Genomic DNA, 21,809 nt, shown 5'->3' with positions numbered 1-21,809 from the left:
ACCGTTAAATTGAGTAGAACATACTACGATTTTGATTGCAATAGAAGATAATTAAAAAATCACAGGATATCCGCAGGAGAATTGATTTTCACGAAAGCTAATGAGTTCTTCAAAATTGCATAAGATACATTCCCATCCCTCCAATGAATACCATCGTTCAGCGAAAGATTTTTAAGAATAGGGCCTGGAAAGGGTACTTGGTTTTAGTATGGGTTATCGATAAATAAATTTTCAATTTATTTTCGGTCAATACTCACTCACTCAATTTTCGGAAATAGACAAATACCACAAAAAAAATAGATGTTTTATTAATTATGTTCGTCCTTATAGACTATGGTCACGCTGTGACTCTCGAGTTGAATGTTATTATTGATTTTTGCTTCCTAGACTTAATAAGTAAACCCATTTTTTGCTCTTTTATGGTTTATCTGCGCTAAAAAAAATAGGAGAAAAAACAAAAGAAGGGGCTTAGTGTATATTAAAAAAAAGCGCTGGAATATTTTATTTTAGGGTGGCGTCTTTAAACTCAGAACCCTTCGCATACTAACCCTACGACCTAACTACGAGACCATCGTACGATTGCTATAGTTGGAAATAAAAATCTCTCATAGAAATTTCACTGCATATTCATTTATATTTTTATTGTATTTATATTTTGTGCATTACTATCACTATTAGGTTATATAATTATTATGATATTATTATCGTTATTCTACCGCTGGATACCGATGATTGTTGAAGCCCTGGGGCAGATCTGTTAGCCAAGGGTCAGTTGGTCACTCATCGGTCCAAACGGGCGCCGAGGCTTGGGTCATGTATGTTTGATCGGATATTGACCTAACAGTGAAATGCCCATGGTGCGGTTACCATTGGTAACGATTGGCCCAATATTGAAGCACCAATGCTTGTACACTTGGTCTATTATTGGCCTCACTATGGTATACCGATAATTGGCTTGCCAATGTTGGTCTATACTGTGGTTAACGATTGGCGTTCAATGCATGGATTTTCAAGACTTGGACCAATTTTTTCCCATTATTGGGTTACAATAGTATGATCCAATGATCGACGATTAGTAAAACCCTACTTGGGTAGTTTCACGGCCCTGATATAATAATTGGTTCTCACTTACACTCATCCTCGAATTCCTTAGTGGTTGAAGCGTTTGTTTGCAATTTGCTGTCTCTCGATTAGCATGAGAACAAGTGCCATGTCTTAGGTTCAAAGTGACAAATTCACCAGGTTTTAGAATTAAGCGTTTTTGTTGGCCAGTTAAAATTCGGTGTCCAATGCACTCTTCACAGACGTAATCGCCAAAGGGTAATATCACAACCCACTAATCACGACGCGAAAAACGGTGGCATGTGCTTTGCCGATTATCTGAGCTCGAGATGATCGCGGACTCCAAGCGCGCTTAGTAACTGATTTTGAGTATCAGTCCACGATTATCACTCAAGGAATTTCACGTAAGTTAGACGGGTTAAGGTACACAAAAAAAAAATGTTCCAATTAAAAATTTCTTAATAAATTGGTTAAACAAATTCCAGACATAACATTGTAATATAATAGAAAATTATTTCAATGTTTCTAAAAAAGGTAATCGTTATCTGTATCATGGAAATAGTTTAATAATTTCAACTAAGACTGATTTTTATTTAACTTAAATTTTTATTTAAAATCAATAATATCTCGAGATTGGATTCTGGATTTAGCATTTTTACATTCTTATTAGATTTCCTATTTTTCTTGTACCGATCGGCGGAGTTGAGTGTAAAACCACATAAACTCAATTCAAACTCAATTTTTCAATTTGTTATGAAATCCGAAAAGATTAGGAGAAATTTTTCAACGGAAAATTAATCGAAAAAAAAATTTTTTGTTTCAGAAGTTGCGCAGTGAAAGATTGCCCTCCAAAATCAGACACTGACGAGTGGGAGTTTGCCTCAGGTAATTCTCAGGACTGGGAAAAGACCCAAAAATCCGTATTTCAAATAAATTTTCTCCAAAGATGCATCAAATTCCTTTTCATCCTCATCTTCCTTTTGTTTTTCTACAATTTCCTGAGCACCCCTTTGTGCTTTCATCTCTAGGAAATTCACACTCCACTTCTTCTCTATAAAGCTCCGGGCTGGATAAGACACTTATGGCCCCACTGAATATGCAGAGGCCCGAAGAAACGCGAATTAAAAAAACTAACGATACAGATAAGACAATAATTAAGTGCGAGCAGGAGAAAGGTTAATTGAGAAATGCAACGGCTATTTATCCTGTTATATCCACTGTTACTGTGGCGGTTTGTAGTTTAAATAGAGATAGAGTTCAATGAGTTGTTGGGACTCTCTCAAACTGTCTTAATCACCGTTACTGACGGCGAGAGACACCGATTAATAGCTGCGATTAGAAACGCTTGTGACAGACAACAGATTAATAATCGAACAAACCGTGAAAAAAGTGGTTCGCTCTTATTTCTTAATCCTTGACATTATTCTGATTTTTCGTACGTTTTCATGGTTAAATTTTATAGCTAGAACTAAAAATTTGATTGATGTAAAAGTTACTCGAATAAATTTATTACCTTAATACATGTTCTCCATTTTTAGTTCAAGCTAAAAATCATATTTATTATATTGCTTTGGCATTCAATTGGCTAAGCAAAAATAAAAAATACTTTCCTCGGTGCATAACTTCAAAAGTTGTCTAAAGAAGAAATTCAATAATGACGTTGCGATTGAGGGTTAGTTGCTAGCTATCAGAATGCCAGGATGTCATTCAATAAGTGGCTAAATCGTTTGTAAAAATAAAACTCGTAAAAAACATTTATATTGAGTAATGGGGTTTAAACGATAATTTTGACAAATCGAAAATAAGATTTTTGTCGAATCTCAATATGAAACTATCGATTAATCTAAAAAAAAGTAATAAATTTATTACATCAACACTTTTAACTGTCATTTGCTATTCGATAATTTGTCGGAATGAATTCGTTACTTTTTTTGTATATATGGTTTGTCAAAAAATATGGAAACTTTAGTATTTCCTATTCTGTCACAAATGGTTGCAATAGGCTTTCATAGATAAGATACATTTTAATTTTGAACTGATTTCGTTCTATAAATTATGGTAGTCAATGAACAATTCGCACAAACAAAAATAATCTCGTATTATGATTTTTTCCCTTTACTTTTTTATGGCATGTAAACTTAAATAAATTTGACAGTTTTTCTGCAGTAAACCGTGCTAAATCATTCCAACATTTTTGAGTGATCTAAAAATGTGAAGAACATAAAACTAGCCGTTCACGACTAATAAATTTAGTGGGTTATGACATAAGCGCATAAACCAGTCGTTTTTCTTCTCGTGCAGGTAAGCGAAGACGGAAGCGTGGCAAGGGTGCGGTCACGGGAAACAAGAAGGTCGCAGAGCAAGGCGGAGAAAAACCGTTTGACGAGGCTGCTTGGGAGTAACACTAAAAACAAAACGCCCAAAAGCTGAAAAGCCACATGAAGAAGGATTGTGGATAGCAAGCCAGAATCATACATGTCCATATCCACGATTGTTACACAATCTCAACATTTGATAATCAAAAACACTGTAATTAATTAAGAACGAAATGGATTTTCCCTCCCATTATCCCGTAATCTCGACAGATTTCCCTAACAATTTTCGACCATGTTTCGAGAAGACATATTGTAACAAAATCAAGTGAATATTTCAAGAACGAATGCGAAAATTCAATTACGTAGTTGTATGTATTTCAGATCTTACAGATTCGCTAGTTTTCTTTTTGTCAAAATGGCTCTCCATTTTCTTTCCCTTGACTCTTTATTTTCTTCGTTTTTGATATATTCCCTGAATACACAACATTTTTTATGAGGAAGATCATTGAGTAAACTATATAATTATCAAGAAAAAATGATAAATAAAATGAGTACATTTTATAATACCTCTAGGAAATGAGAGATTTATTTTCGATGAGATGTGAGACTCAATATTATTTTCCCATTGCCTTCACCTTGCCAGAGTTACCTATTGATATGTTTACATTCTTGTTTTGATCAACAGCCTTCTGCATTCCTGTTAGCTCTCTTGACCGTAGTAGTTCAATGATGCTCGCAGTGTCTATACAATTTTATCTTTGAATCAAGAAAACTGGTAATTTATTGAAGGATTGAACTTTCCCAGAGAGCGATAATTTTTCACATTTTTGTTCATTGGAATGGATTGAAAATTAATTAATTAATTGTACATTTGGTGAAAAAGTTTGATTTGGAGATTAATTGATGTGGAGTTGTAACGATTGTGTCATGTTGAGACGAGTTTTGGATCGTCAAAACGAGCGTCGTCGGGCGGTACAAGATGAAGTAATCGAAGGATCTAGCACTCCTCGACGTGGAAGTTATTTGGATCTTCCCAGGATGCGGTTAATAGACAAACAGGCGCAACTCGTGAGTTTCTTTGTTCTATTCAATTGTTGAGGATTGTTGGACACTTTTGGGATTTCTAAGGGCATTGCGTTTATTTATACGGCAAGGCACATGCCGCATAGAAACCCCATCTCTGCCTCAACTTTTTCATGAATTCTTCCCCTCTAAAATCTACAACAGCTTGGAAAAATTGTACATCTCACATTGTAGGAAATAATTGTTTTTCCTTATTTAATTGAAGTACGATTTACGGTTAGGTGAGATTTCAGAAAGTAGATTCTACGTTTGTTGGATTAATAAATTTGGCACAATTTATAATCTCATTAAAGTTGAGTCTCATAAGCAATTTATTACACCTCTCATAACTAGAGATATTTGTTATCACAGGTGTTAAAAAACAATCAATTATTATTGATAGTAAGTGAAAAATCCTGAGTGCATAGCTTGGCTCTTTATTTCTCGGTAGAGAAGCGTAAAGTAAATAAGCCATTATATTTGCAACGGTAAACTGTATTTGTCCGAGTCCGTCGTCTCTTTATTCGAATTTTGGCCGATTACAGCATAGAATTTGAACGATAAACGAATAAAGGACAATTGTGAAATGTTCAGGAACAAAGGAAGATCCTGAGTGTATTTTGCTATTTTCCAATATTGGCTTCTCATTAATTTGTTAGTAGAAGCTTCCTATCGATAAGAGAGGAAAATACTCTCTAAATTAATCCGCCTAAATAAAATGAGAAATGAGTCTCTAATAGATTTTTTCTCGTAATATTTCAAAGGCATACGTTTATGTGCACCAGGTAAAAACATGATTATCTTATCAATATCATGAAATATTGCTTTTTTGTTGGAAGTTGCCTTCTTTCCTTTAAAAATTGAAGATTTTTTTAATGATAAAATTCAACCATAATTTTCTCTCTTCCCACTTATCCACAAATTATTTTCCCTTCCGAATCGATCAGTTTTCTATGGAATATACACTGTAATAACAATATTGCTGTGGGGATGGAAAAGTGTGCGGTAACAAGCGATCGTAAAGGAAGCGTGAGGGAACGTAGATGGGCGGAGAATGGGTTAAAAAACATCCAAAGAGAATAACAACAACAACAATAAAACAAAATCAATAAAAAAATATTTCCCACCTATCTTACTTCCTTTCAAAGAGTCTCACCGGGTGATACAAATCGAGTAATAAATAATAACAATAAGGAGAGTCGATAGACAAGGCGCACTACGCGGTTGTATACTTTCTATCTACAATAGAAGCTGTTGCAGGGCGATAAACTATCGTCCAGTTTAAACGACCAACCAAGTTGAATTGGCTTCGGACGATTGTTTATCGGTCAATTACAAGTAGATCTACCACAGTATTCAACGGTCGCTATTTGACTCATGCATGACGCTGCAACTCTTCATTTCTTCTATCATTCATTTGTCTAACAATCCTATTGAAAAATCTCGAGTAATTTCTCTTCGTTCCTCGAGATTTATGAAACTGTTATCATGCTATATTCAGCTTGTCTGTAAATACAAAAATTCCGATTTTTATTAGCTTCTCGTTGACGTTTAATGACATTTAATGCTCGAACAAATTCAAATGTATTTGGCAATGGACTTTATTTTTGATTAATTTAACACTTTCGTTCGGAGAACATTCCTTTAGCGCTTTTCCTGAAACGTTTAGATAGGTAACTTTCGCCAAGCAGTCAACAAAAGTTTATTATTAAATTAGGAACAATTATCTAGCCGTTTGGAAAAAATTACCTAAAAGTTAGGTACACTTTCTCAAACGATTGGATAACTTTTGCTAAGCAGTGGACAAATTTTACTAAGCGGTACAATAATTTTCCCTGGACGACTAAAACACAGCACGGGTACCAAATGGACAGATAATTTTGACAGACTTTTTCCTTCCATGCATTAGGCTCAGGTAATGAGATGACATGCAGACATTTTCCAGTGTAATTTTTGATTTTCCAACGGGGTACGATAAAAAGACTCAATTTCCTCCATCAATAAATGGTAAATATTTAGACAAGAAGTTGTAATAGACTCCTCATGCGCTTCCCCGATTATAAAATTCCAGTTCTACTTAATAATTGGCTTCTCGGCGAGCTCCACGATGTTTCCAAACGCGTCTACAGCACAACGCCAAGGCTTTCATATTTTACCCGAGATTAATCCCGATGAATTACTGTTTTAAACGCGATAGTGGGCAGTAAAGGCTTGACTTTATGCTCAAGCGTGATGAGAACAAAGAGGGGATACGTATATAGACAATTTTAAATTTCAACTAAACTCGTACCTGTGTATTGCATATAATCGATGAATCTGCGATGAGATTGAGCGCAAAGTTGAGGTGGGGTATGGCGAGACCCCGAAGGGAAACTCAATTAAATCGAATTGCATCGATGCGATGACTCGCGAATTTCACGCCGAGAATTCCATCTGACTAGAATACACTCTTTCCACTGGCAATCAATTTTTTAATCTCATTTTTTTAGCTCCTATTATTTTTCTCTTATTTTCCGTAGCATTTGAAGGGAATTTCTTATTTCCTCTCACCGTATTCAAGACATATATATGTATAAGAGAGTTTTAATCAATGTGCACGTCATGAAAATATAATAAATCCATTTGCCCAGCAATATATATATTATCCACTGATCGAATCCTTAATTGCAAATTATTTATTTAAAAAAGGAAGGTGGCTTGAGGGTAATGAGAGAATAAAAATGAGAGAGGAGGACTGCCAAGGTGTGTTCAGGGTCTTTCACGCTTATCGGAACGTCTTTCCACCGGGCTCGTTAACGGCGCCTCGTAATTGTGCTGGAATGCTACAATGTTTCTTGCTTTATGGTTATTATTTTGTTTGGGGTTGGGAAATGAGGGCTAGGGGCGCTCGGAGTTGTTTCATCGTGTACCTCCCATCATTTCCGGTTAAATTCGCTACTTCATTACCTATCTAATAGTTTACAACACATTTGACTAATAAATTTTTACTATTTTTAGATAGAAGATTGTATCAGTCCGACTAGCAGATTCAATAACCCAAGCTATGATGCTCGTTTTGCCTTAAGTATAAAAGAAATTTCAACAAATGCTACATATATATAGTCATTCCCTCATTTCAAACAAAAATTTCCCAGACATTCACATGAAAAATCGATTTTTTTGTGTTCTTCTTGGATAATTATGGGGAAATATAACTTGAAATTGAAATATTTTTCCCAATATTGCTAGAAACTATTAAAATAGAATCGTTAATTCGAGGATTTAAAGTGGAATTCAGAGTTAATATTCCCTCGTATTATTATCGAGTATACGTATTGATGGAACCGGTCAATTTTCTTCTTCAGGGTAATATAACCCAAGACAACAACATATACTTGAATCTAGTCTACTAATATACTTATTTTATAAATTAAAGTGAGTATATTACTATGTTTATTTAATGTTCATAATGTTAATAATATATGTGCTTAAATTTTCTATGCTAGCAGCCTCGGAAATGAGAAAAATTTCTTATTGCTTTTATTAGCTATTGGAAATAGAGTTTTACTTGGAACAAATATATAAAGAGTAGAAGACGTTAAAAATCTTGAGTTGGTAAAAGATCGGTTGCCGCTAGAGTCGACGAATTAGACATTACTATGCCTGATGACTTGTGGATGCTGCTGGAGTCAACTTGGGACTTAGCAGGCCAGTAGGATTTTCCCAATAGCCACCACAGGACCACTAAGGCCCAAATCAACACCCAGCCCGCCGAACTTCCGTAAACTCGTCCTCACCTTGACTAAAATCCTCAAATTCGCTGCGAATATTCTGCATAAATCCTTTCTCCTACACTACACTTTATTATAAAAATTATTTTTTCTCATTTGACTCTCGAAGCTATTTTCCGTACATAATGTGACCATACTGAACTCTGATTCACATTGGAGATAGCCACCAAAGAAACTGGTCGACTCAAGTTGGCACGATTATGGTATGGTATCGTTTGCGATTATCAGAAGGAGAGTTTCAGGATATTCCCAATGCCGTATACACTCCATGGATATTTTATTGCGCGTGACACAAAACGCACTTACGAGTCTCTCAGACTTAGTATCAAAACCTTTGCTGATGCAAGCATTGCATCTGTAGAGCTGTATATAGCTGTATATAGCTGTATATAGCTGTATATAGCTATATATAGCTGTATGCAGTCTGTGAGGAAACGATGGTACTCTTAGAACTAAATTCTCTACACCAATGACATAAACATAAATGTTAGCGTGGCTATATCTCTATGGAGGGCGATAACGTACTACTGAGGTATAATAAAGAGGTTACAGGTTTATTCTGAAGTGTCGTGGGTAAATCCTTGCTCGATAACTTGAGGGATAAGCTTGAAAATTGAGAAGAGTCGAGGTGTATCAACGGTAGGAGATGGTCTTTACTTGTGTAGTGGAGATGTGGTAGCCATTTCAATTTTTTTTCTTTCAATCATTACTTTTTTATGTTGGATGTAATTTGAGTGGGTATAGCTGATACGAATGGAGTGTGAATTCCGGTATGATAAAAAGAGTTTACTTGGCATTAAAACAAAATTAATCACTTTATGATGTGTGCGCAGGGAATTGTAGGGATTTCAGAAGAATTTCTTGCAGAAATAGCTACGATTCCAAAGCTGCAAAAATCATCTACGTTATACGATCCACTGCTATTTAACAACGACGCATACACGCTTCCTTGAACTTCACAACGTGTTATTTATCTTTTTACCAAACAAAGTATGGTAATGATTTTAGAAAGCATTATTCAACATCTACCAGTCATATGTTTTACCGAATCACAGTAAATCTATTCAGGATGATTGAAGTTATCAAACATGGATTTAGCTTGTGGAGAACATGCCTTTTTCTTACGTATTTTCAATGTAATAGAAGAAATAAATTCCTTGAGAACTTTTCTGTTAATTAAAATAAGGGGACCTTGGAAGGTGTTACCATATGAATTCGAAAGTCTCAAGTTCCGTAGTAAAATAAATAGACAATGTGCTAAAGCGTTGAAATTTTGCCAATATATTCTATTGGCATGTAGACAAATAGTTCGAGAATCCTATCAAAAGGAGCAGCCACATTTTTGCTGAAAAACGACTGAAATAAACCGTTTTTACAGGACGGAATGAGATGGATTTTTCAAAAAATCGAAAAAATATTTGAAAATATGCTACAGGAACTCGAATTCTAATGAAATGACATCGTTTACTATCTATCCATGAATATGAAGTGCCAATTTCTTTCACATTTTCTAACGAAAATGATTGAGGAATTTGAAAAAATGGACGGGATAGTGATCGAGTTTTATAGAAAAAATATGATGAAACACGACACATTGAGAAAAGATTAGAGCGCTTATAGTTCACATCCTTTTTCAAATGAAAAATATCAATTTTGGAAACAAATAATAGTTTTTTTTCCATTTTCATACAATATTAAGTAGCTTATAAAATTTATGAACACAACAAATTTAGGCAATCTTTGGTTTGGAAGTTTATCGTCCTAATGGGATGCTGCGTTTGGTTTGAGGTGTGTGATTTATTTACCGAATTATTCACGAATTGTTCTCTGAATTTTCCGATTTTTATCTACAAAGTTAACGAAATAACCTTGATAGTATCTGAACAAAATAACTTTATTGCTACCAAATAATCGGGAGTATATAAGGCGTTTGTTACTGAACATGCACATTTTAATTCATTTATTCATCATAAAAAATTTAAGTAAAACGAATCCAATGATTTTCTTACTACTTTGCACAATAGCCGCATTTATAGTTTTACTTAACATTTCATACTTTAACGTACTCGCTTTGACAACAACCCTACAACTATACGGGTTTCCAAATCCATCAATATTAGATTATTCGAAATTTAATATTTGGTTACAGTAATAGGTAACATCCAAAAAAATTTAAACGTTTTGACTTGAAACGAGTAAATCATGAGATTAAATATCGAAATTGCGATTTCAAACCTATAACTTAGGAATTGGAACTTCATGAATTATATCGACAAATCAATAATTGTGTTCATTTTGTGACTTTTCTCTCCCGTCTTTCTCTGTAACGATAGCCAAACTGGCGTCCTGATTCTTCAGAACTCTCACAAGCAACTCACACCTAGCTAATAACTTACTGACACCACCATCGTGGTGGTGTGCACCCTAGTTGATGAAGGTGTGCACCCGATTTTGATGAAGGCAACAAACATAGATTGTTTTGTGAGTTCCATATTTAGGGCATGGATGATTTTTCGCTACTGGGAGTTGTAAATCTCCCTTAATATGTCTCATCTTACCTTATAAAATAGTCCTAGTAATTTATCCATTTATCGAGATGCAAGGTAGGGTTTCGGCCAAGAAAAATGTTTGTCTAACTAACTGGACCCGAGCGCTACCGAGTATCTATACACAACGCAACTACCCCCTCCACTACCTCTAAATGATTTTCAATAATTATCTCGAGCAGGGGACAATGAATTAGAATATTGCCCTTATTTACACTAAATAAATTGTCTATGCTCTTTTCAATGGTGTAACTTTCATATTTTTCGCATCGCATAATTAAGAAAACATAATCAATGAGATTGTTGGAAAAGACAAAAATTTGTGTAAGAAAGGCGCCAAGGAAAAGTTTTGTGTAATGGTTTGTTCTGAAAATTTTGTTAAAATAAGTAAAAATGAAAAAGAGCATCAATGAACATTTCGGCATGATGACAATAAAATATTTGAAGGAAGACTCCGCTTCGCTTCGCTTCGTGAGTCTAAGAAGTAACTTTCCCGCGCACGTTGTGATGAAAAATATTGTTCGCAACTCGGATGCAAAGTGATTTTTAGCGTGTGGGAGGTCTATAGCACGAGCCGAACGCACTTGTTACGAAATATAGTATTTTATTTTTTTCAATAAATCCTCTCTAGAGAATGTAACAGTAAACGCCCCAGTAAACGTCAGTTATTGCGTCTTAGTAACGAAAAAATTTTTGACCATTCATAATTTTTTGTATTTTTGAAGCATAAGTTGAACAATTTCTGCAAGATTTTACTTGTTCACGTAAAAGTATGTAAGAATTTCACACTTTTTACATCACACGGATGAACTTTAAAAATGGAACATTTCAGATTTATTTTCTTCCATTCATATAAAACTGTCGGAATTTTTTTTTTGCACTACGTGAATTTGTCCGTAATGTATAATCAATATTTGTCACCGTGCGTGTTCTTTATTATGTAACATTTCATTTTAGAGTTTTTACAATAACGTGTGTTGCGATGAATGGAAATAAGACTCGTTTCAGAAATATATATTGTCGGAGCGGGACTATAATAGTGTGGTTAATAATATTAGAAAAAGCGCGAAAACTTGAAGGTCACTATACTAAAATATGTGTATGTTGGTATTCGTCACATTCGGCTCGTATGACCATTACACAGAATTTGTAGTTTTCATGTAATAATCATCAAACGCCATTATTATTTCCACTGTCTTTTTAGTCACAAAAAGAAGCATCAAAATTGTTTTTAATCACATTAATTGACAGGTTTTACAGCTGAATTTGTGAGGGGTTTTTGGTATCAAGGGTGGAGTTGACGATGGTTTTTTGGCATGAAAACCGGTAGCCTAAAGTTTAGGTGAGGCTTAAGGAACTTGTGAAAAACCATGTTAAAAAAGGTATAAAAGAGGTTTAATAAGAAGGTGAAAGCGGGAGGAATGACGAGAAGGAGGAAAAAAAAGCATAGAAACAAGATGAAGGTATAAAAAATGGGGGAAGGAGTGGTGGGATGTCATTAACATAACTGCGGAATCCCTGGGCGTTTATTCGCTCCGCTACTGCGTCTCTTGCTGTGCTTATTATCCGTTTTCACCGTATGCGCCTATCTTCGAGGCTTGCACCAGTATATACCCGTAGTTATACCTATCGGGTTTACTTACGATTATGGTCAGGATTCGAGCATTACTAGACACGAAACGATTCTACATAAACATATGAAAATGTCGTCCTGAATAGTGTTTAGTTGTTGGTGAGACTAAATGTTCGGTGTATTGAATTGTTTTTATGAGTATTATTATTTAGAAAATTGCTTTTGTATGGTGTAATGGGAGAGGTTGATGGCTGGTAAATTGTTGCAAGGTGGATAATATCATTTTTATTATGTTTATTTTGTTTAATTTTCCACGGGAAATTGAGTAACATGATTTTGTCGAGAATTTAGAGATGTTTTAAGGAAGAGAACTGGTTGGAAATTATTGTATGTGAGTTTTACGAAGCAAGCTTTTGTAAATTATTTAATTGGCCGGCAATGCGATTTATGCGGCAATGCGGAAAGTGCAATAGGAGTGTGCAAAAATATTCTCTTTCACGTAGAGGTCATTTATTTCGGCCATTTATGCGGCGAAATATTCATTATATATAGCATTTTATGAATATATGTTGGTTGAAGAATGGGACGAATAGAACTTCTACTCCCTTAATTTTCGGCTGAGTAATTCACTTGGCCATAAGTAAACATGATTATTTGAACAAATTCACATGTTTCCCAAGATCATTTTTAGAATTCACTCATCATCGACGCAAGCGCATGCTCGACATCTCCCCAAACCGGCGCACGGAAAATCCTATGACCCCCTAAGCCGGCTAGCGCTTTCCATCTCACCACTCACTCACTTTCCCGGCTTTTCTCGCACTGAACACTTCGTTCCAAAAATGTCACCACCAATACCTTTACTAAAGCCATTAAAGCCACGAGAAAATATGAAAAACACGTCGTTGCGCTCAAGGAATTTAACTTCAACTGCAAAAGCTCCAGCGCATAGCCCACGCATCTTTTTTCCAACGCACTTCGGGGATAGAATGAAACGTAGTATTCAACCAATGTGTGTGTGTATATGAAATTGAGGTAAGGGTATTAGTGAGTTGGTTATCGTGTCGGTGAGGATGGAAAAGGGTTACAGGGAGGTACAGTGAGGGTGAAACATCGGGGTGCATATGAGATAAAAAAAAGTAAATAAAAATTTGAGAGTGGGGATGATGAGAAAAATCGATGGAGCCAGCAACCCCCTTTTCCACCCCTTATTGAGGGTTGTTTTAGTAGTGTATGTGCCGCTGCCGAGTCCCCTGGGGCGGTGGTTGGCCTAGCCACACCCTTGCATTTAACCCTTGTGCGTCAACCTATGAGGTTCCCAGGCTTCACAACATGGCGGATCTTACAAGTCTTGGCTACCTCGAGAATAAAGAAAAGGGGTTGAGACTCATGAAGGCGGAGTGTCTGGGGATTATTGTTCGGGGAGAGTTGGTGGTTTGAAAGCGTGAGAAAGTATTTTTTACTTCTGAATGGAAGCTTCGTAACCGCACAAAAATACAAACGTTAATTACTACTAAGAAATTGCATTTTTCTCTTTCACAAATGTGTTTATGATTACATGAATGTAAATTACCATTTCCAAGTCGTAAATGCATTTCTATAAATATCGTAAAAATTATGAATATATATGTGCCTCTTTTAGGCGTTTTTGTATGTGACTGATTTTTCCATTCTCTTATTTCAATTGCAAGTTATCTAGAATGTTATGAAACGCGAAAAAAATTATGTTTTTAGATCATGTCTGTGTGTATATGCTCGAAAATTTGAAATTTTGAAAATTAATTTTGAGAAAATTCTGCATTAATACATTCAAATTTGCAGCTATAAATCTGTACTTTTAACTTATCATAGGTATTATTAACCTTCACTTTGATGATGCGTCGTTTCAACTTGATCGGTCCTGTAGTTCCTGAAATATAGTAAATTTCTTTTGTACATTTTGTTTTTCCCCAATATCTCAAACACTAATGCAAAGATCTCGTTTTTTTCCTCTTCAGAATAATCGTCTCATTTAGCACCACGCAAAGCTATATGAAAATATATATATCTATTCATATGAAAATGCGAGTTATTGCCACTTTTCCGTTTTTCGCTTTTGCATGGAAACATTACAATCGTTTGATTTTTCGATTCCCTAACTTAAACTCCCTAAAACTCGCAAATAATGTGGAATGGTCTGAAACGACGTTTTGTGGGTCATGTGTGTGTGCGGATGGTCAATCGTCAAATGTTTTCGGAACAGCGATGAAGCCATTTGGAAACTTACTACCAATTATATTGATAGAAATGAAAAATTAGAAAAAAAAAATAATGCATAAGGTAATAGTTAAATGTCTCCTGCCAAATAGGTTCGGCCAACTGCTGTTTTTCCTCAATTTCTACTATCTAGGTTCAATGGAATACCATGAATTCTTGTATATGTACTATGTTCTATGTATATATGGGGTATTCTGAGTGGAATCAATGACGATTCTCACCCCCTTCGAACGTATCGCCGATTTTTTCCCATATTGTACACATCATTAAATGACTACTCAATCTCTTTGGGGTTTTTTGATGACACCAGAAACCTTCTATGATTTTTTTTTATTTTTTCGGCATAACTTTTGTAAAAATTAATAGGTTTAGAAATTTTTCTTTTCAAAATTTTCTTTTTTTTATCGCTAATAGATGAATTTGGCTATATATTTCTTGTAAATCACATTCCATGAGATTTTACCATAAAACAGTGAAAAATTTCGCATTTTCCGACACTAATCCGAGAATTGTTTTTTTTTAATTAAGTGAATTTGTGACAACAAGAGAGGAACTTTCACCGCAGGAAATCATCATTCTCCCATTTTATCACACCTTTTTGAGAAGTCATTATTCTATTTCGTCTGAGCTTTTTGTTTAAACTAAACCATGGGAAATAGCCGTATAAGTTCAATTATACCGTCAAATAGTCATTGTGATTGGAAAGATTATAATAATTTTAGTGATTTGATATTGTTCATATAGAAAACAATATGGTGCGCCAGGATAATTAAATGAGGCAATGTTATTTTTGGCACAAAATTCAATGTTGGAATCAATGATGAGGAGTTCGGTAAAACAATATTATCATTTAACCGGTTAGTTTGGCAATATTTTTTGCAATCGGGTTCAAGTGGACAAAAGCGGGATTATTTACTTACTTATGATGAAATCTCATACAAGGTGATATACAGAAAACGAATTAAAAAAATAAATAAATTTCTAAATCGTTCAATATTTAGGGGAGTTACGCTTGTAGAAGCCGAAAAAATGAAAGAATCATAGTTGACTTCTGGTATCGTTAAAAAAGTATAAACAAATTAAATATATATAAACAAATTATATAGTGACGTGTAAAATATGAAAAAAATCAACGACACAATCGAAGGCGGTAAGGGTTTGAACCTCACTGAATGCACTCTATTCATCAATATCAATTAAAATTGAATTTATTGGAGAATTTGTAACAATTGAACATTTCTCCAAAATACGATTTTTTTATAGTTTCTCAAAAAATGATACAGTTGAAAAATGATAACCCATATCAACTGAATTACGGCACAATAAGTGTATTTTAATGCTAATTTGATTTAGCAAAAAGATTATTACAGTAGCAATACTACTCTTTATATCACATCGCGACTTTTCACCATTGTTGCATGAAAAAAAAAAGCTAGTAAAGGTTCGTATTCAGTTATATTGGTATATACCGATCGATCAATTGTACATATTTATCCATGTTCTCTATTGAATCTCAAAATTATGCTGGTTTAATTTCAATAACGTTTCAACTATATCTTGATTAACCCCGGTGTGAATCGAAATCGCAGTCACTTATACAATATTTATGAAATTTTCAAAAGAATGTAGTAATAAAAAGAATCTAAAAAATATCTATTCACTCGGAAGGGAATTGCAGATTTATTAGCAATAATAACTGTGTTCGAACAGAATTCATACAATTATTCACTTGTTTTTTTTTTCTTTCGATTGTCTATAGAAGCTGGAGACTAAAAGACGTTGGAGTTAGTGAAGTGGATGGACTGATTGATTTGGGTGTAGTTTTTAAGTTGTATTTTCATGATTATCTTCGGGGTATAAAAGATAACTTTCATTCCGGACATCGTGGGAAATGTTTTTGAGATACGTTAGCGGACTTTATTGATGAACTAAATATCAAAAAGCATTGAAAGAGTTTTAAATTATATTACTCTTCTTCTATGGAATAGGTTTGTTGAGTTTGAAATGGAGAACATTCATGTTAGCGATTTTGTTGTTGTGTTTCGAAAACTAGCATAAAGAGAGAAATAGTTGAGCAAACTTAGGCAAAGGGAAAGCGCTCTGGGTTTGGTTATTAAGTGAATGGGTGACGATATGACAGAAGACGGTGAAGTTATTTGCCCGCTTGAGTACAGTCATATTTTAACAAAGAAACTTTTAAGGGTTTTAATATTCAATAATTATTTCTGCCCCCCCCCCCTTTACTTCCCATTTCTTTCACATTTTTCTAACAAACTGTTGACTAAATTGACGATATAAATATTCCAGTTTGAAGATCGATCATTATTCAATGACTTACGAAGATTCATCGCCATGCAATTGTTTTTCTAAACTGTGCCTAAACTCCACATTTTCGTAAATGCAATTTTTTTAAATATAGAAAAATTTAGAAAAATAATCCACTCCTCGGACACTTGGAAACGGTAAATTTGAATAAAAAAAAACACGTGGTGGCAGGACAGGAATTCGCTCTTGAAAAGGAAATATTCTAAAGGCTATTTGATTATTTTTCAATCAATCGGGTTGTTATTATCTATGAATTATGTGCAAAATTTTATTAGTCTGCAATGATAATATTGGTATAGGTAAAAAATTTGGTGAGTGCACCACCAAAAAAACACACAGAAAGAAAAAGTTAAATAAAAATTACGTGAATTTTTGGTAATCTAGGAGTCAAAGTAGGGATAAACCAGTGAAGAAGGTGGAGCAGTCACACACTTTTTATCAAATACTCGTTTTTCTCCTCATATATTTTCTCAAAAAGGTAACAAAAAACGATTTCGATTTATATTTTATCGACATTTTTTTTCCGAACAAATGTTTTTGAGAGTTGGACTGCCTTCGATACTGTGGAGGTGTCTTTTTTCGTACCGCAACGCAAATTTTTTTAATACTGCCTTATACGCAAAGCGGTTTATATACAAAATATATATCAATCACATGCGCATATATTTGGGTCAACAATGCAGTAGTACATATATACATTATCTGGCATATGCACGAAATACATTTTCATCTTACAATGCTAGGTATTTCACATATATGGCGCAATATTTTTATTCATATATGTTTTTCACAGGGTAGCGTGGCTACCTCCCTCAAATTTATATATTTTCTGTTGAAAAGTGATGTTGTATACATAACTCCTTTTTTTGTTACATAATTTCAAGAATGTTTTGAAAATACATAATGTAGCAAGCGAATTTTTTGAAGCTCTCGACTTTTAGTTTCGGCTACATAATTCACAGCAGAAAATAAACCGGAATTGACTCTTTTCATTGACGAAACATCTTCACAGTTATTAGTAGAATCGTGAAAAATGTATAGAGCTTTGTGTTAATGTGTTGTTTTATATTTAATATTCAGTTCCGATTGAGGCTACGCTATCATACATAGCGATAGGTAATTGGTTTCAAAAATGGTAATATCTCTAAGTCAGATATAGACATTGATAAAATAGACAAATCGAATCTGCGTGGGTGTCTTTCAACAACTATCAAGTAATTGCTAATTAGATTGGGTTCGTCAAAAAATTGTCAAAATCAATCCCGCAGTCAGGTAGTGATGTTGAATGGAGAGCTCACATGATTAATGCAAAAATGCGAAAGCGAAAGGAACTAGTTGGGATGGTTTCATTGAATCACAGATTTGTAACATGATCATCATGATTGATAGCAATGCAATTGTTGACTTCGTGCTATGAAGAATTTTTTAATGTAAAATTTGAATGATTTAGGTAGAAAAAAAACCTATTTTCCATTAAACGATAGAACTATATTGTTTCTCTGTTCAGTTAGGTATGCTCCTCATCATTATATCTTTAATAATCGTGGAGGAAATGGAGCAAATATGTCATTTCAAAAGATGTTTTATGTTTACCTTCTAAACGGGGTCCGGAAGAATTGATAAAAATTCAGGTCAGTCAACTCAATGCTCCACCTCTCTATCTTCTGAATGTTGAATCTCCTAAGGTGCACCGTCTAAGTCGCCCATAGCTAAAACGAGAAAGAGAAAAAACTAATGAGTAAAGCAAGATCGTTGGCCGAATGAAGCAATTACAGTTTATCCACAAGAAATTCTCGTGGCATAAGCTCATTTTATTCTACAAAATTGACCGAGTCACGGATTTGTCATTAACTTTTGAAAAGAAAAGCGATTGTCATGGTGAATTATCTAATTGAAGAGCGAGTATTTTCACGGTAGGAAAAAAAAGTTGTTCATTAATGAATAAAATTCATTCATGTTTATGTGGAAGGTGTGGCATTATCATAAACACCCGGCATCGGTATCATTACAGTCACGACAATGCTCACTAGCATTACCATGTGCACAATGAGAATGGATTGTGTGGGGTATTATATATAATGTTGAGTGGTCAAGCCTAGTAAGTTTGATGGTTGGAGGAGGGATTTCATGGAAGAAATGACCAGGGACACTTGGATTTTCGTTCCGTAAATGGTGAGACGAAGAAAAGTGGGCAGAAAGAGGAGGACACGTTGTCGAGAGTTGAAGCGAGTGATTTAGCGATCGGTGGCTCCATGCCTGGCGCGCCCTACCAGTTACCATGTTACTTATTTTTGTCATGTTCCTAGAGCAATTTGGAGTTGCTCGAGTGGAGATAACGAGCTTCGTTCAACTCAAAATTCATTTTACTACCCTATTTTTTACTTGTTCTAATTGCTATCAGATCCTGCACTTGTTCACTTTACCTACATTACGGGTTTTTGAGTTTACATTATTTAAAAAATAAATAAATAAATAAACAATAAATATAACGCAATTAAAATTCATTCAGTATATTGTTTTTTGTGACATTTCTAGTACAATGTGTATGGATAAATCAAGTACAAAATGTATGTGGTTCACGTTTTAAAAAGGTTTATTCGAGGTGTATTTCTAATACGATTTCAAAATATGAAAGATCATAATTGAAAACTAATCTTTCATAAGTGGTATTCTTATATAAGCTCAATCTTACTTCGATTTTCAAGATGAATTGCATTGCTTCAATTATTTGAAATTTGCACGTTTCAGATTGACATATTATTTAGGGGAGACAGGGACAAATCACACACCTTTAAGAAATTCATCAAGAAAGACCAATTCTTTCTCGAGACAATATGCTTGAACATTTTTCAGTGGTTCGGAATATAACCACAAAAAGAGACAAACCCTCTCAATGAAAATATTTTGTAGGACAGGTAGGAGCAAAACGTAGACCCTTCAAAAGCATTCAAATATGCATTAGGTTTTCCATTTCTGCATATATTTTTTTATTGAAAAATTGAAACTGTGGTGGCTCAATTTTCATTTATCCAAACGCGATCTATATAGCCACGTCTTTGTCCTATAGGACTCCATTAAACATATAAGTCTTAAACTCTCGTTTTCAAAAAATTAATCAATATGAAGAATCAAAAAAATTTTACGGTATCCCTTTTGCACCCATTTCCCCTAAAATGCATACTACAGTTGGGCCCAGAAAATTGGTAACCATTGATGTATCCATGTAAAAATTATTTCCTGTTAAAAGATGTAAAGCATGTATTTGCAGTCAAATGAGCAGTGAATTCAATAGAAAGAAAAAGAAAGTTAATAGTATATTACGCAACAAGTGACAACAAGAGTATTACACTCATCTTCAGCTTGGCTTACAAAATTCCCACGAGCGAAAAAACGCCATAACACACGGGTTTTGTATAGTATTTTATGTCATGAGGCTCAGTGATTCTGGGTACCTATGACATGAAAGTATTTTCGTCATTTAGTCAATGGGCTACTCCTAAAAATGCACGAGTTATTTCAGTTTTTTAAGTGAAAACCGATCAATGACAATGCTTTCATTAAGAAGTGAAAAGGATCAATTGAAGGGATCAATTCTTGATTGAAATTCACAATGAATTTGTTTTTGTTATCAAATAGCTCAATTCTTATATCAATGTTTTTACTAAATTGCCAATTCATGGCACTAGAGGTTGATTTGTTTACATTCATATTAGGATAACAGAACGATAGGAAAACAATATTCCAGCGTGTGTATACTTTTATCAAGACCGGACGCTATTGGCTCAAGTCATTTCGGAATGAAATAAAAAAAAAACAAGTGTGGTATTGCTTGTGACTTCATGTAATACGATCATTTTTGCTACTAAATTTGTAATTTGCTTTCGAATGGTTGTGCATTTCATAAAATGAAAAAAAAAAATCTAAACGTAAAAAAAGGTGACTGGATTAGGAGCAAACAGGTTGTGTGAGTTACTTTTCTTAGCTCGTCCGGGCCTAACAAATTGAGAATACCGACTTGAAAGATTGATATGCGCTTCATTCAGACAGTTATATGGAGACTGACAAGCCCAAACTTGGTCATCCAAACATGAAAAATTGCACACTTAAAATTGAAGACTATATAATGCTTGAATTTGGAAGTGAAAAGACTAAATAACGATCAATCGGGTTTTTTTTTCTCTTGGTGTGAAGCTGGAAATGTCTCGTCTCCTTGGATGATAAAATATGCAAAATCTTTGAGAACCGCTGTTAGGTAGGCCAAGTAAAGAGTATACGTAAAGTACGTTGGGGAAGTTGAGAGATAAGGTGAGTTCGTGATGGTGGGTAAGCCAAGGGGCTCCTCGACATCTCAGATACGCATCTCTCTTCTACTCCGAATTAATAAATAATAATGCAATATATTGTATAGCAGAAGCGTGGACTTTAGCAATTTCTTGTATATGCACTTATGCTGTTATACTGGATTTTTATGCGAATTTTTGGATAGTACAAGCGTGATTAATAATAATGAATGAATTTAAAAAACGATATGCGTTATAATAATTCATGTACTTATTCTGGGAGACGACGAGAGTACTCTCTTTATCTGCATGACTACGAGGGGGTTGTCAACCATCCGGTTTTTCATGGGTAGGGAGGAGGTAGATGGCTCGAGGTTATTCATGACACAGCTACCGGTTCAGCAAAGCCCCACTCTTCATGTCTACGACGGTTATTAATTGTGGAATCGTGGAAATATTGAATAATGTGATGAGCTAAATCGTGGGATAAAACGCTTCTGTAGGATTTGCCACTGTTGCACATTTGTTGCTCTAATCTTTCCAGATGATCAGCATCGATAAATGTATATCAATTAATTCATTAGAAGTATGTGTTTTTAACAGCATAAACCATACCGGAT

General features: G+C 34.5%; 2 protein-coding genes across 10 annotated transcripts in view; both read left to right on the top strand.

The window, feature by feature from the left end:
- Positions 1-3,938, top strand: part of LOC105269697 (poly(A)-specific ribonuclease PARN) — a 72,446-nt gene extending 68,508 nt beyond the window's left edge. For 3 of the 7 annotated variants that reach the window (XM_011310142.1, XM_011310152.1, XM_011310154.1), the window contains one exon: positions 1,886-3,357. In XM_011310142.1, coding sequence (XP_011308444.1) covers positions 1,886-2,090 — 205 coding nt within the window. In that variant the 3' untranslated portion in view covers positions 2,091-3,357. The other 4 variants (XM_011310143.1, XM_011310145.1, XR_892463.1 and 1 more) reach the window with 4 other exon arrangements.
- Positions 3,939-4,091: 153 nt separating this feature from the next.
- Positions 4,092-21,809, top strand: part of cort (cortex) — a 450,495-nt gene continuing 432,777 nt past the window's right edge. For all 3 annotated transcript variants that reach the window (XR_892462.1, XM_011310140.1, XM_011310139.1), the window contains exon 1: positions 4,092-4,445. Coding sequence is in view for 2 of the 3 variants with exons in the window: in XM_011310140.1 (XP_011308442.1) it covers positions 4,281-4,445 (165 nt within the window). In the remaining variant the exon portion in view is untranslated. The remainder of the gene's footprint in view (positions 4,446-21,809) is intronic.

The sequence above is a fragment of the Fopius arisanus genome, unplaced genomic scaffold, assembly GCF_000806365.1.
Source record: "Fopius arisanus strain USDA-PBARC FA_bdor unplaced genomic scaffold, ASM80636v1 scaffold00073, whole genome shotgun sequence".
NCBI lineage: Eukaryota > Metazoa > Arthropoda > Insecta > Hymenoptera > Braconidae > Fopius > Fopius arisanus.
Note: the sequence above shows the minus strand (reverse complement) of the source record. Positions and strands in the feature narration are given on the sequence as shown.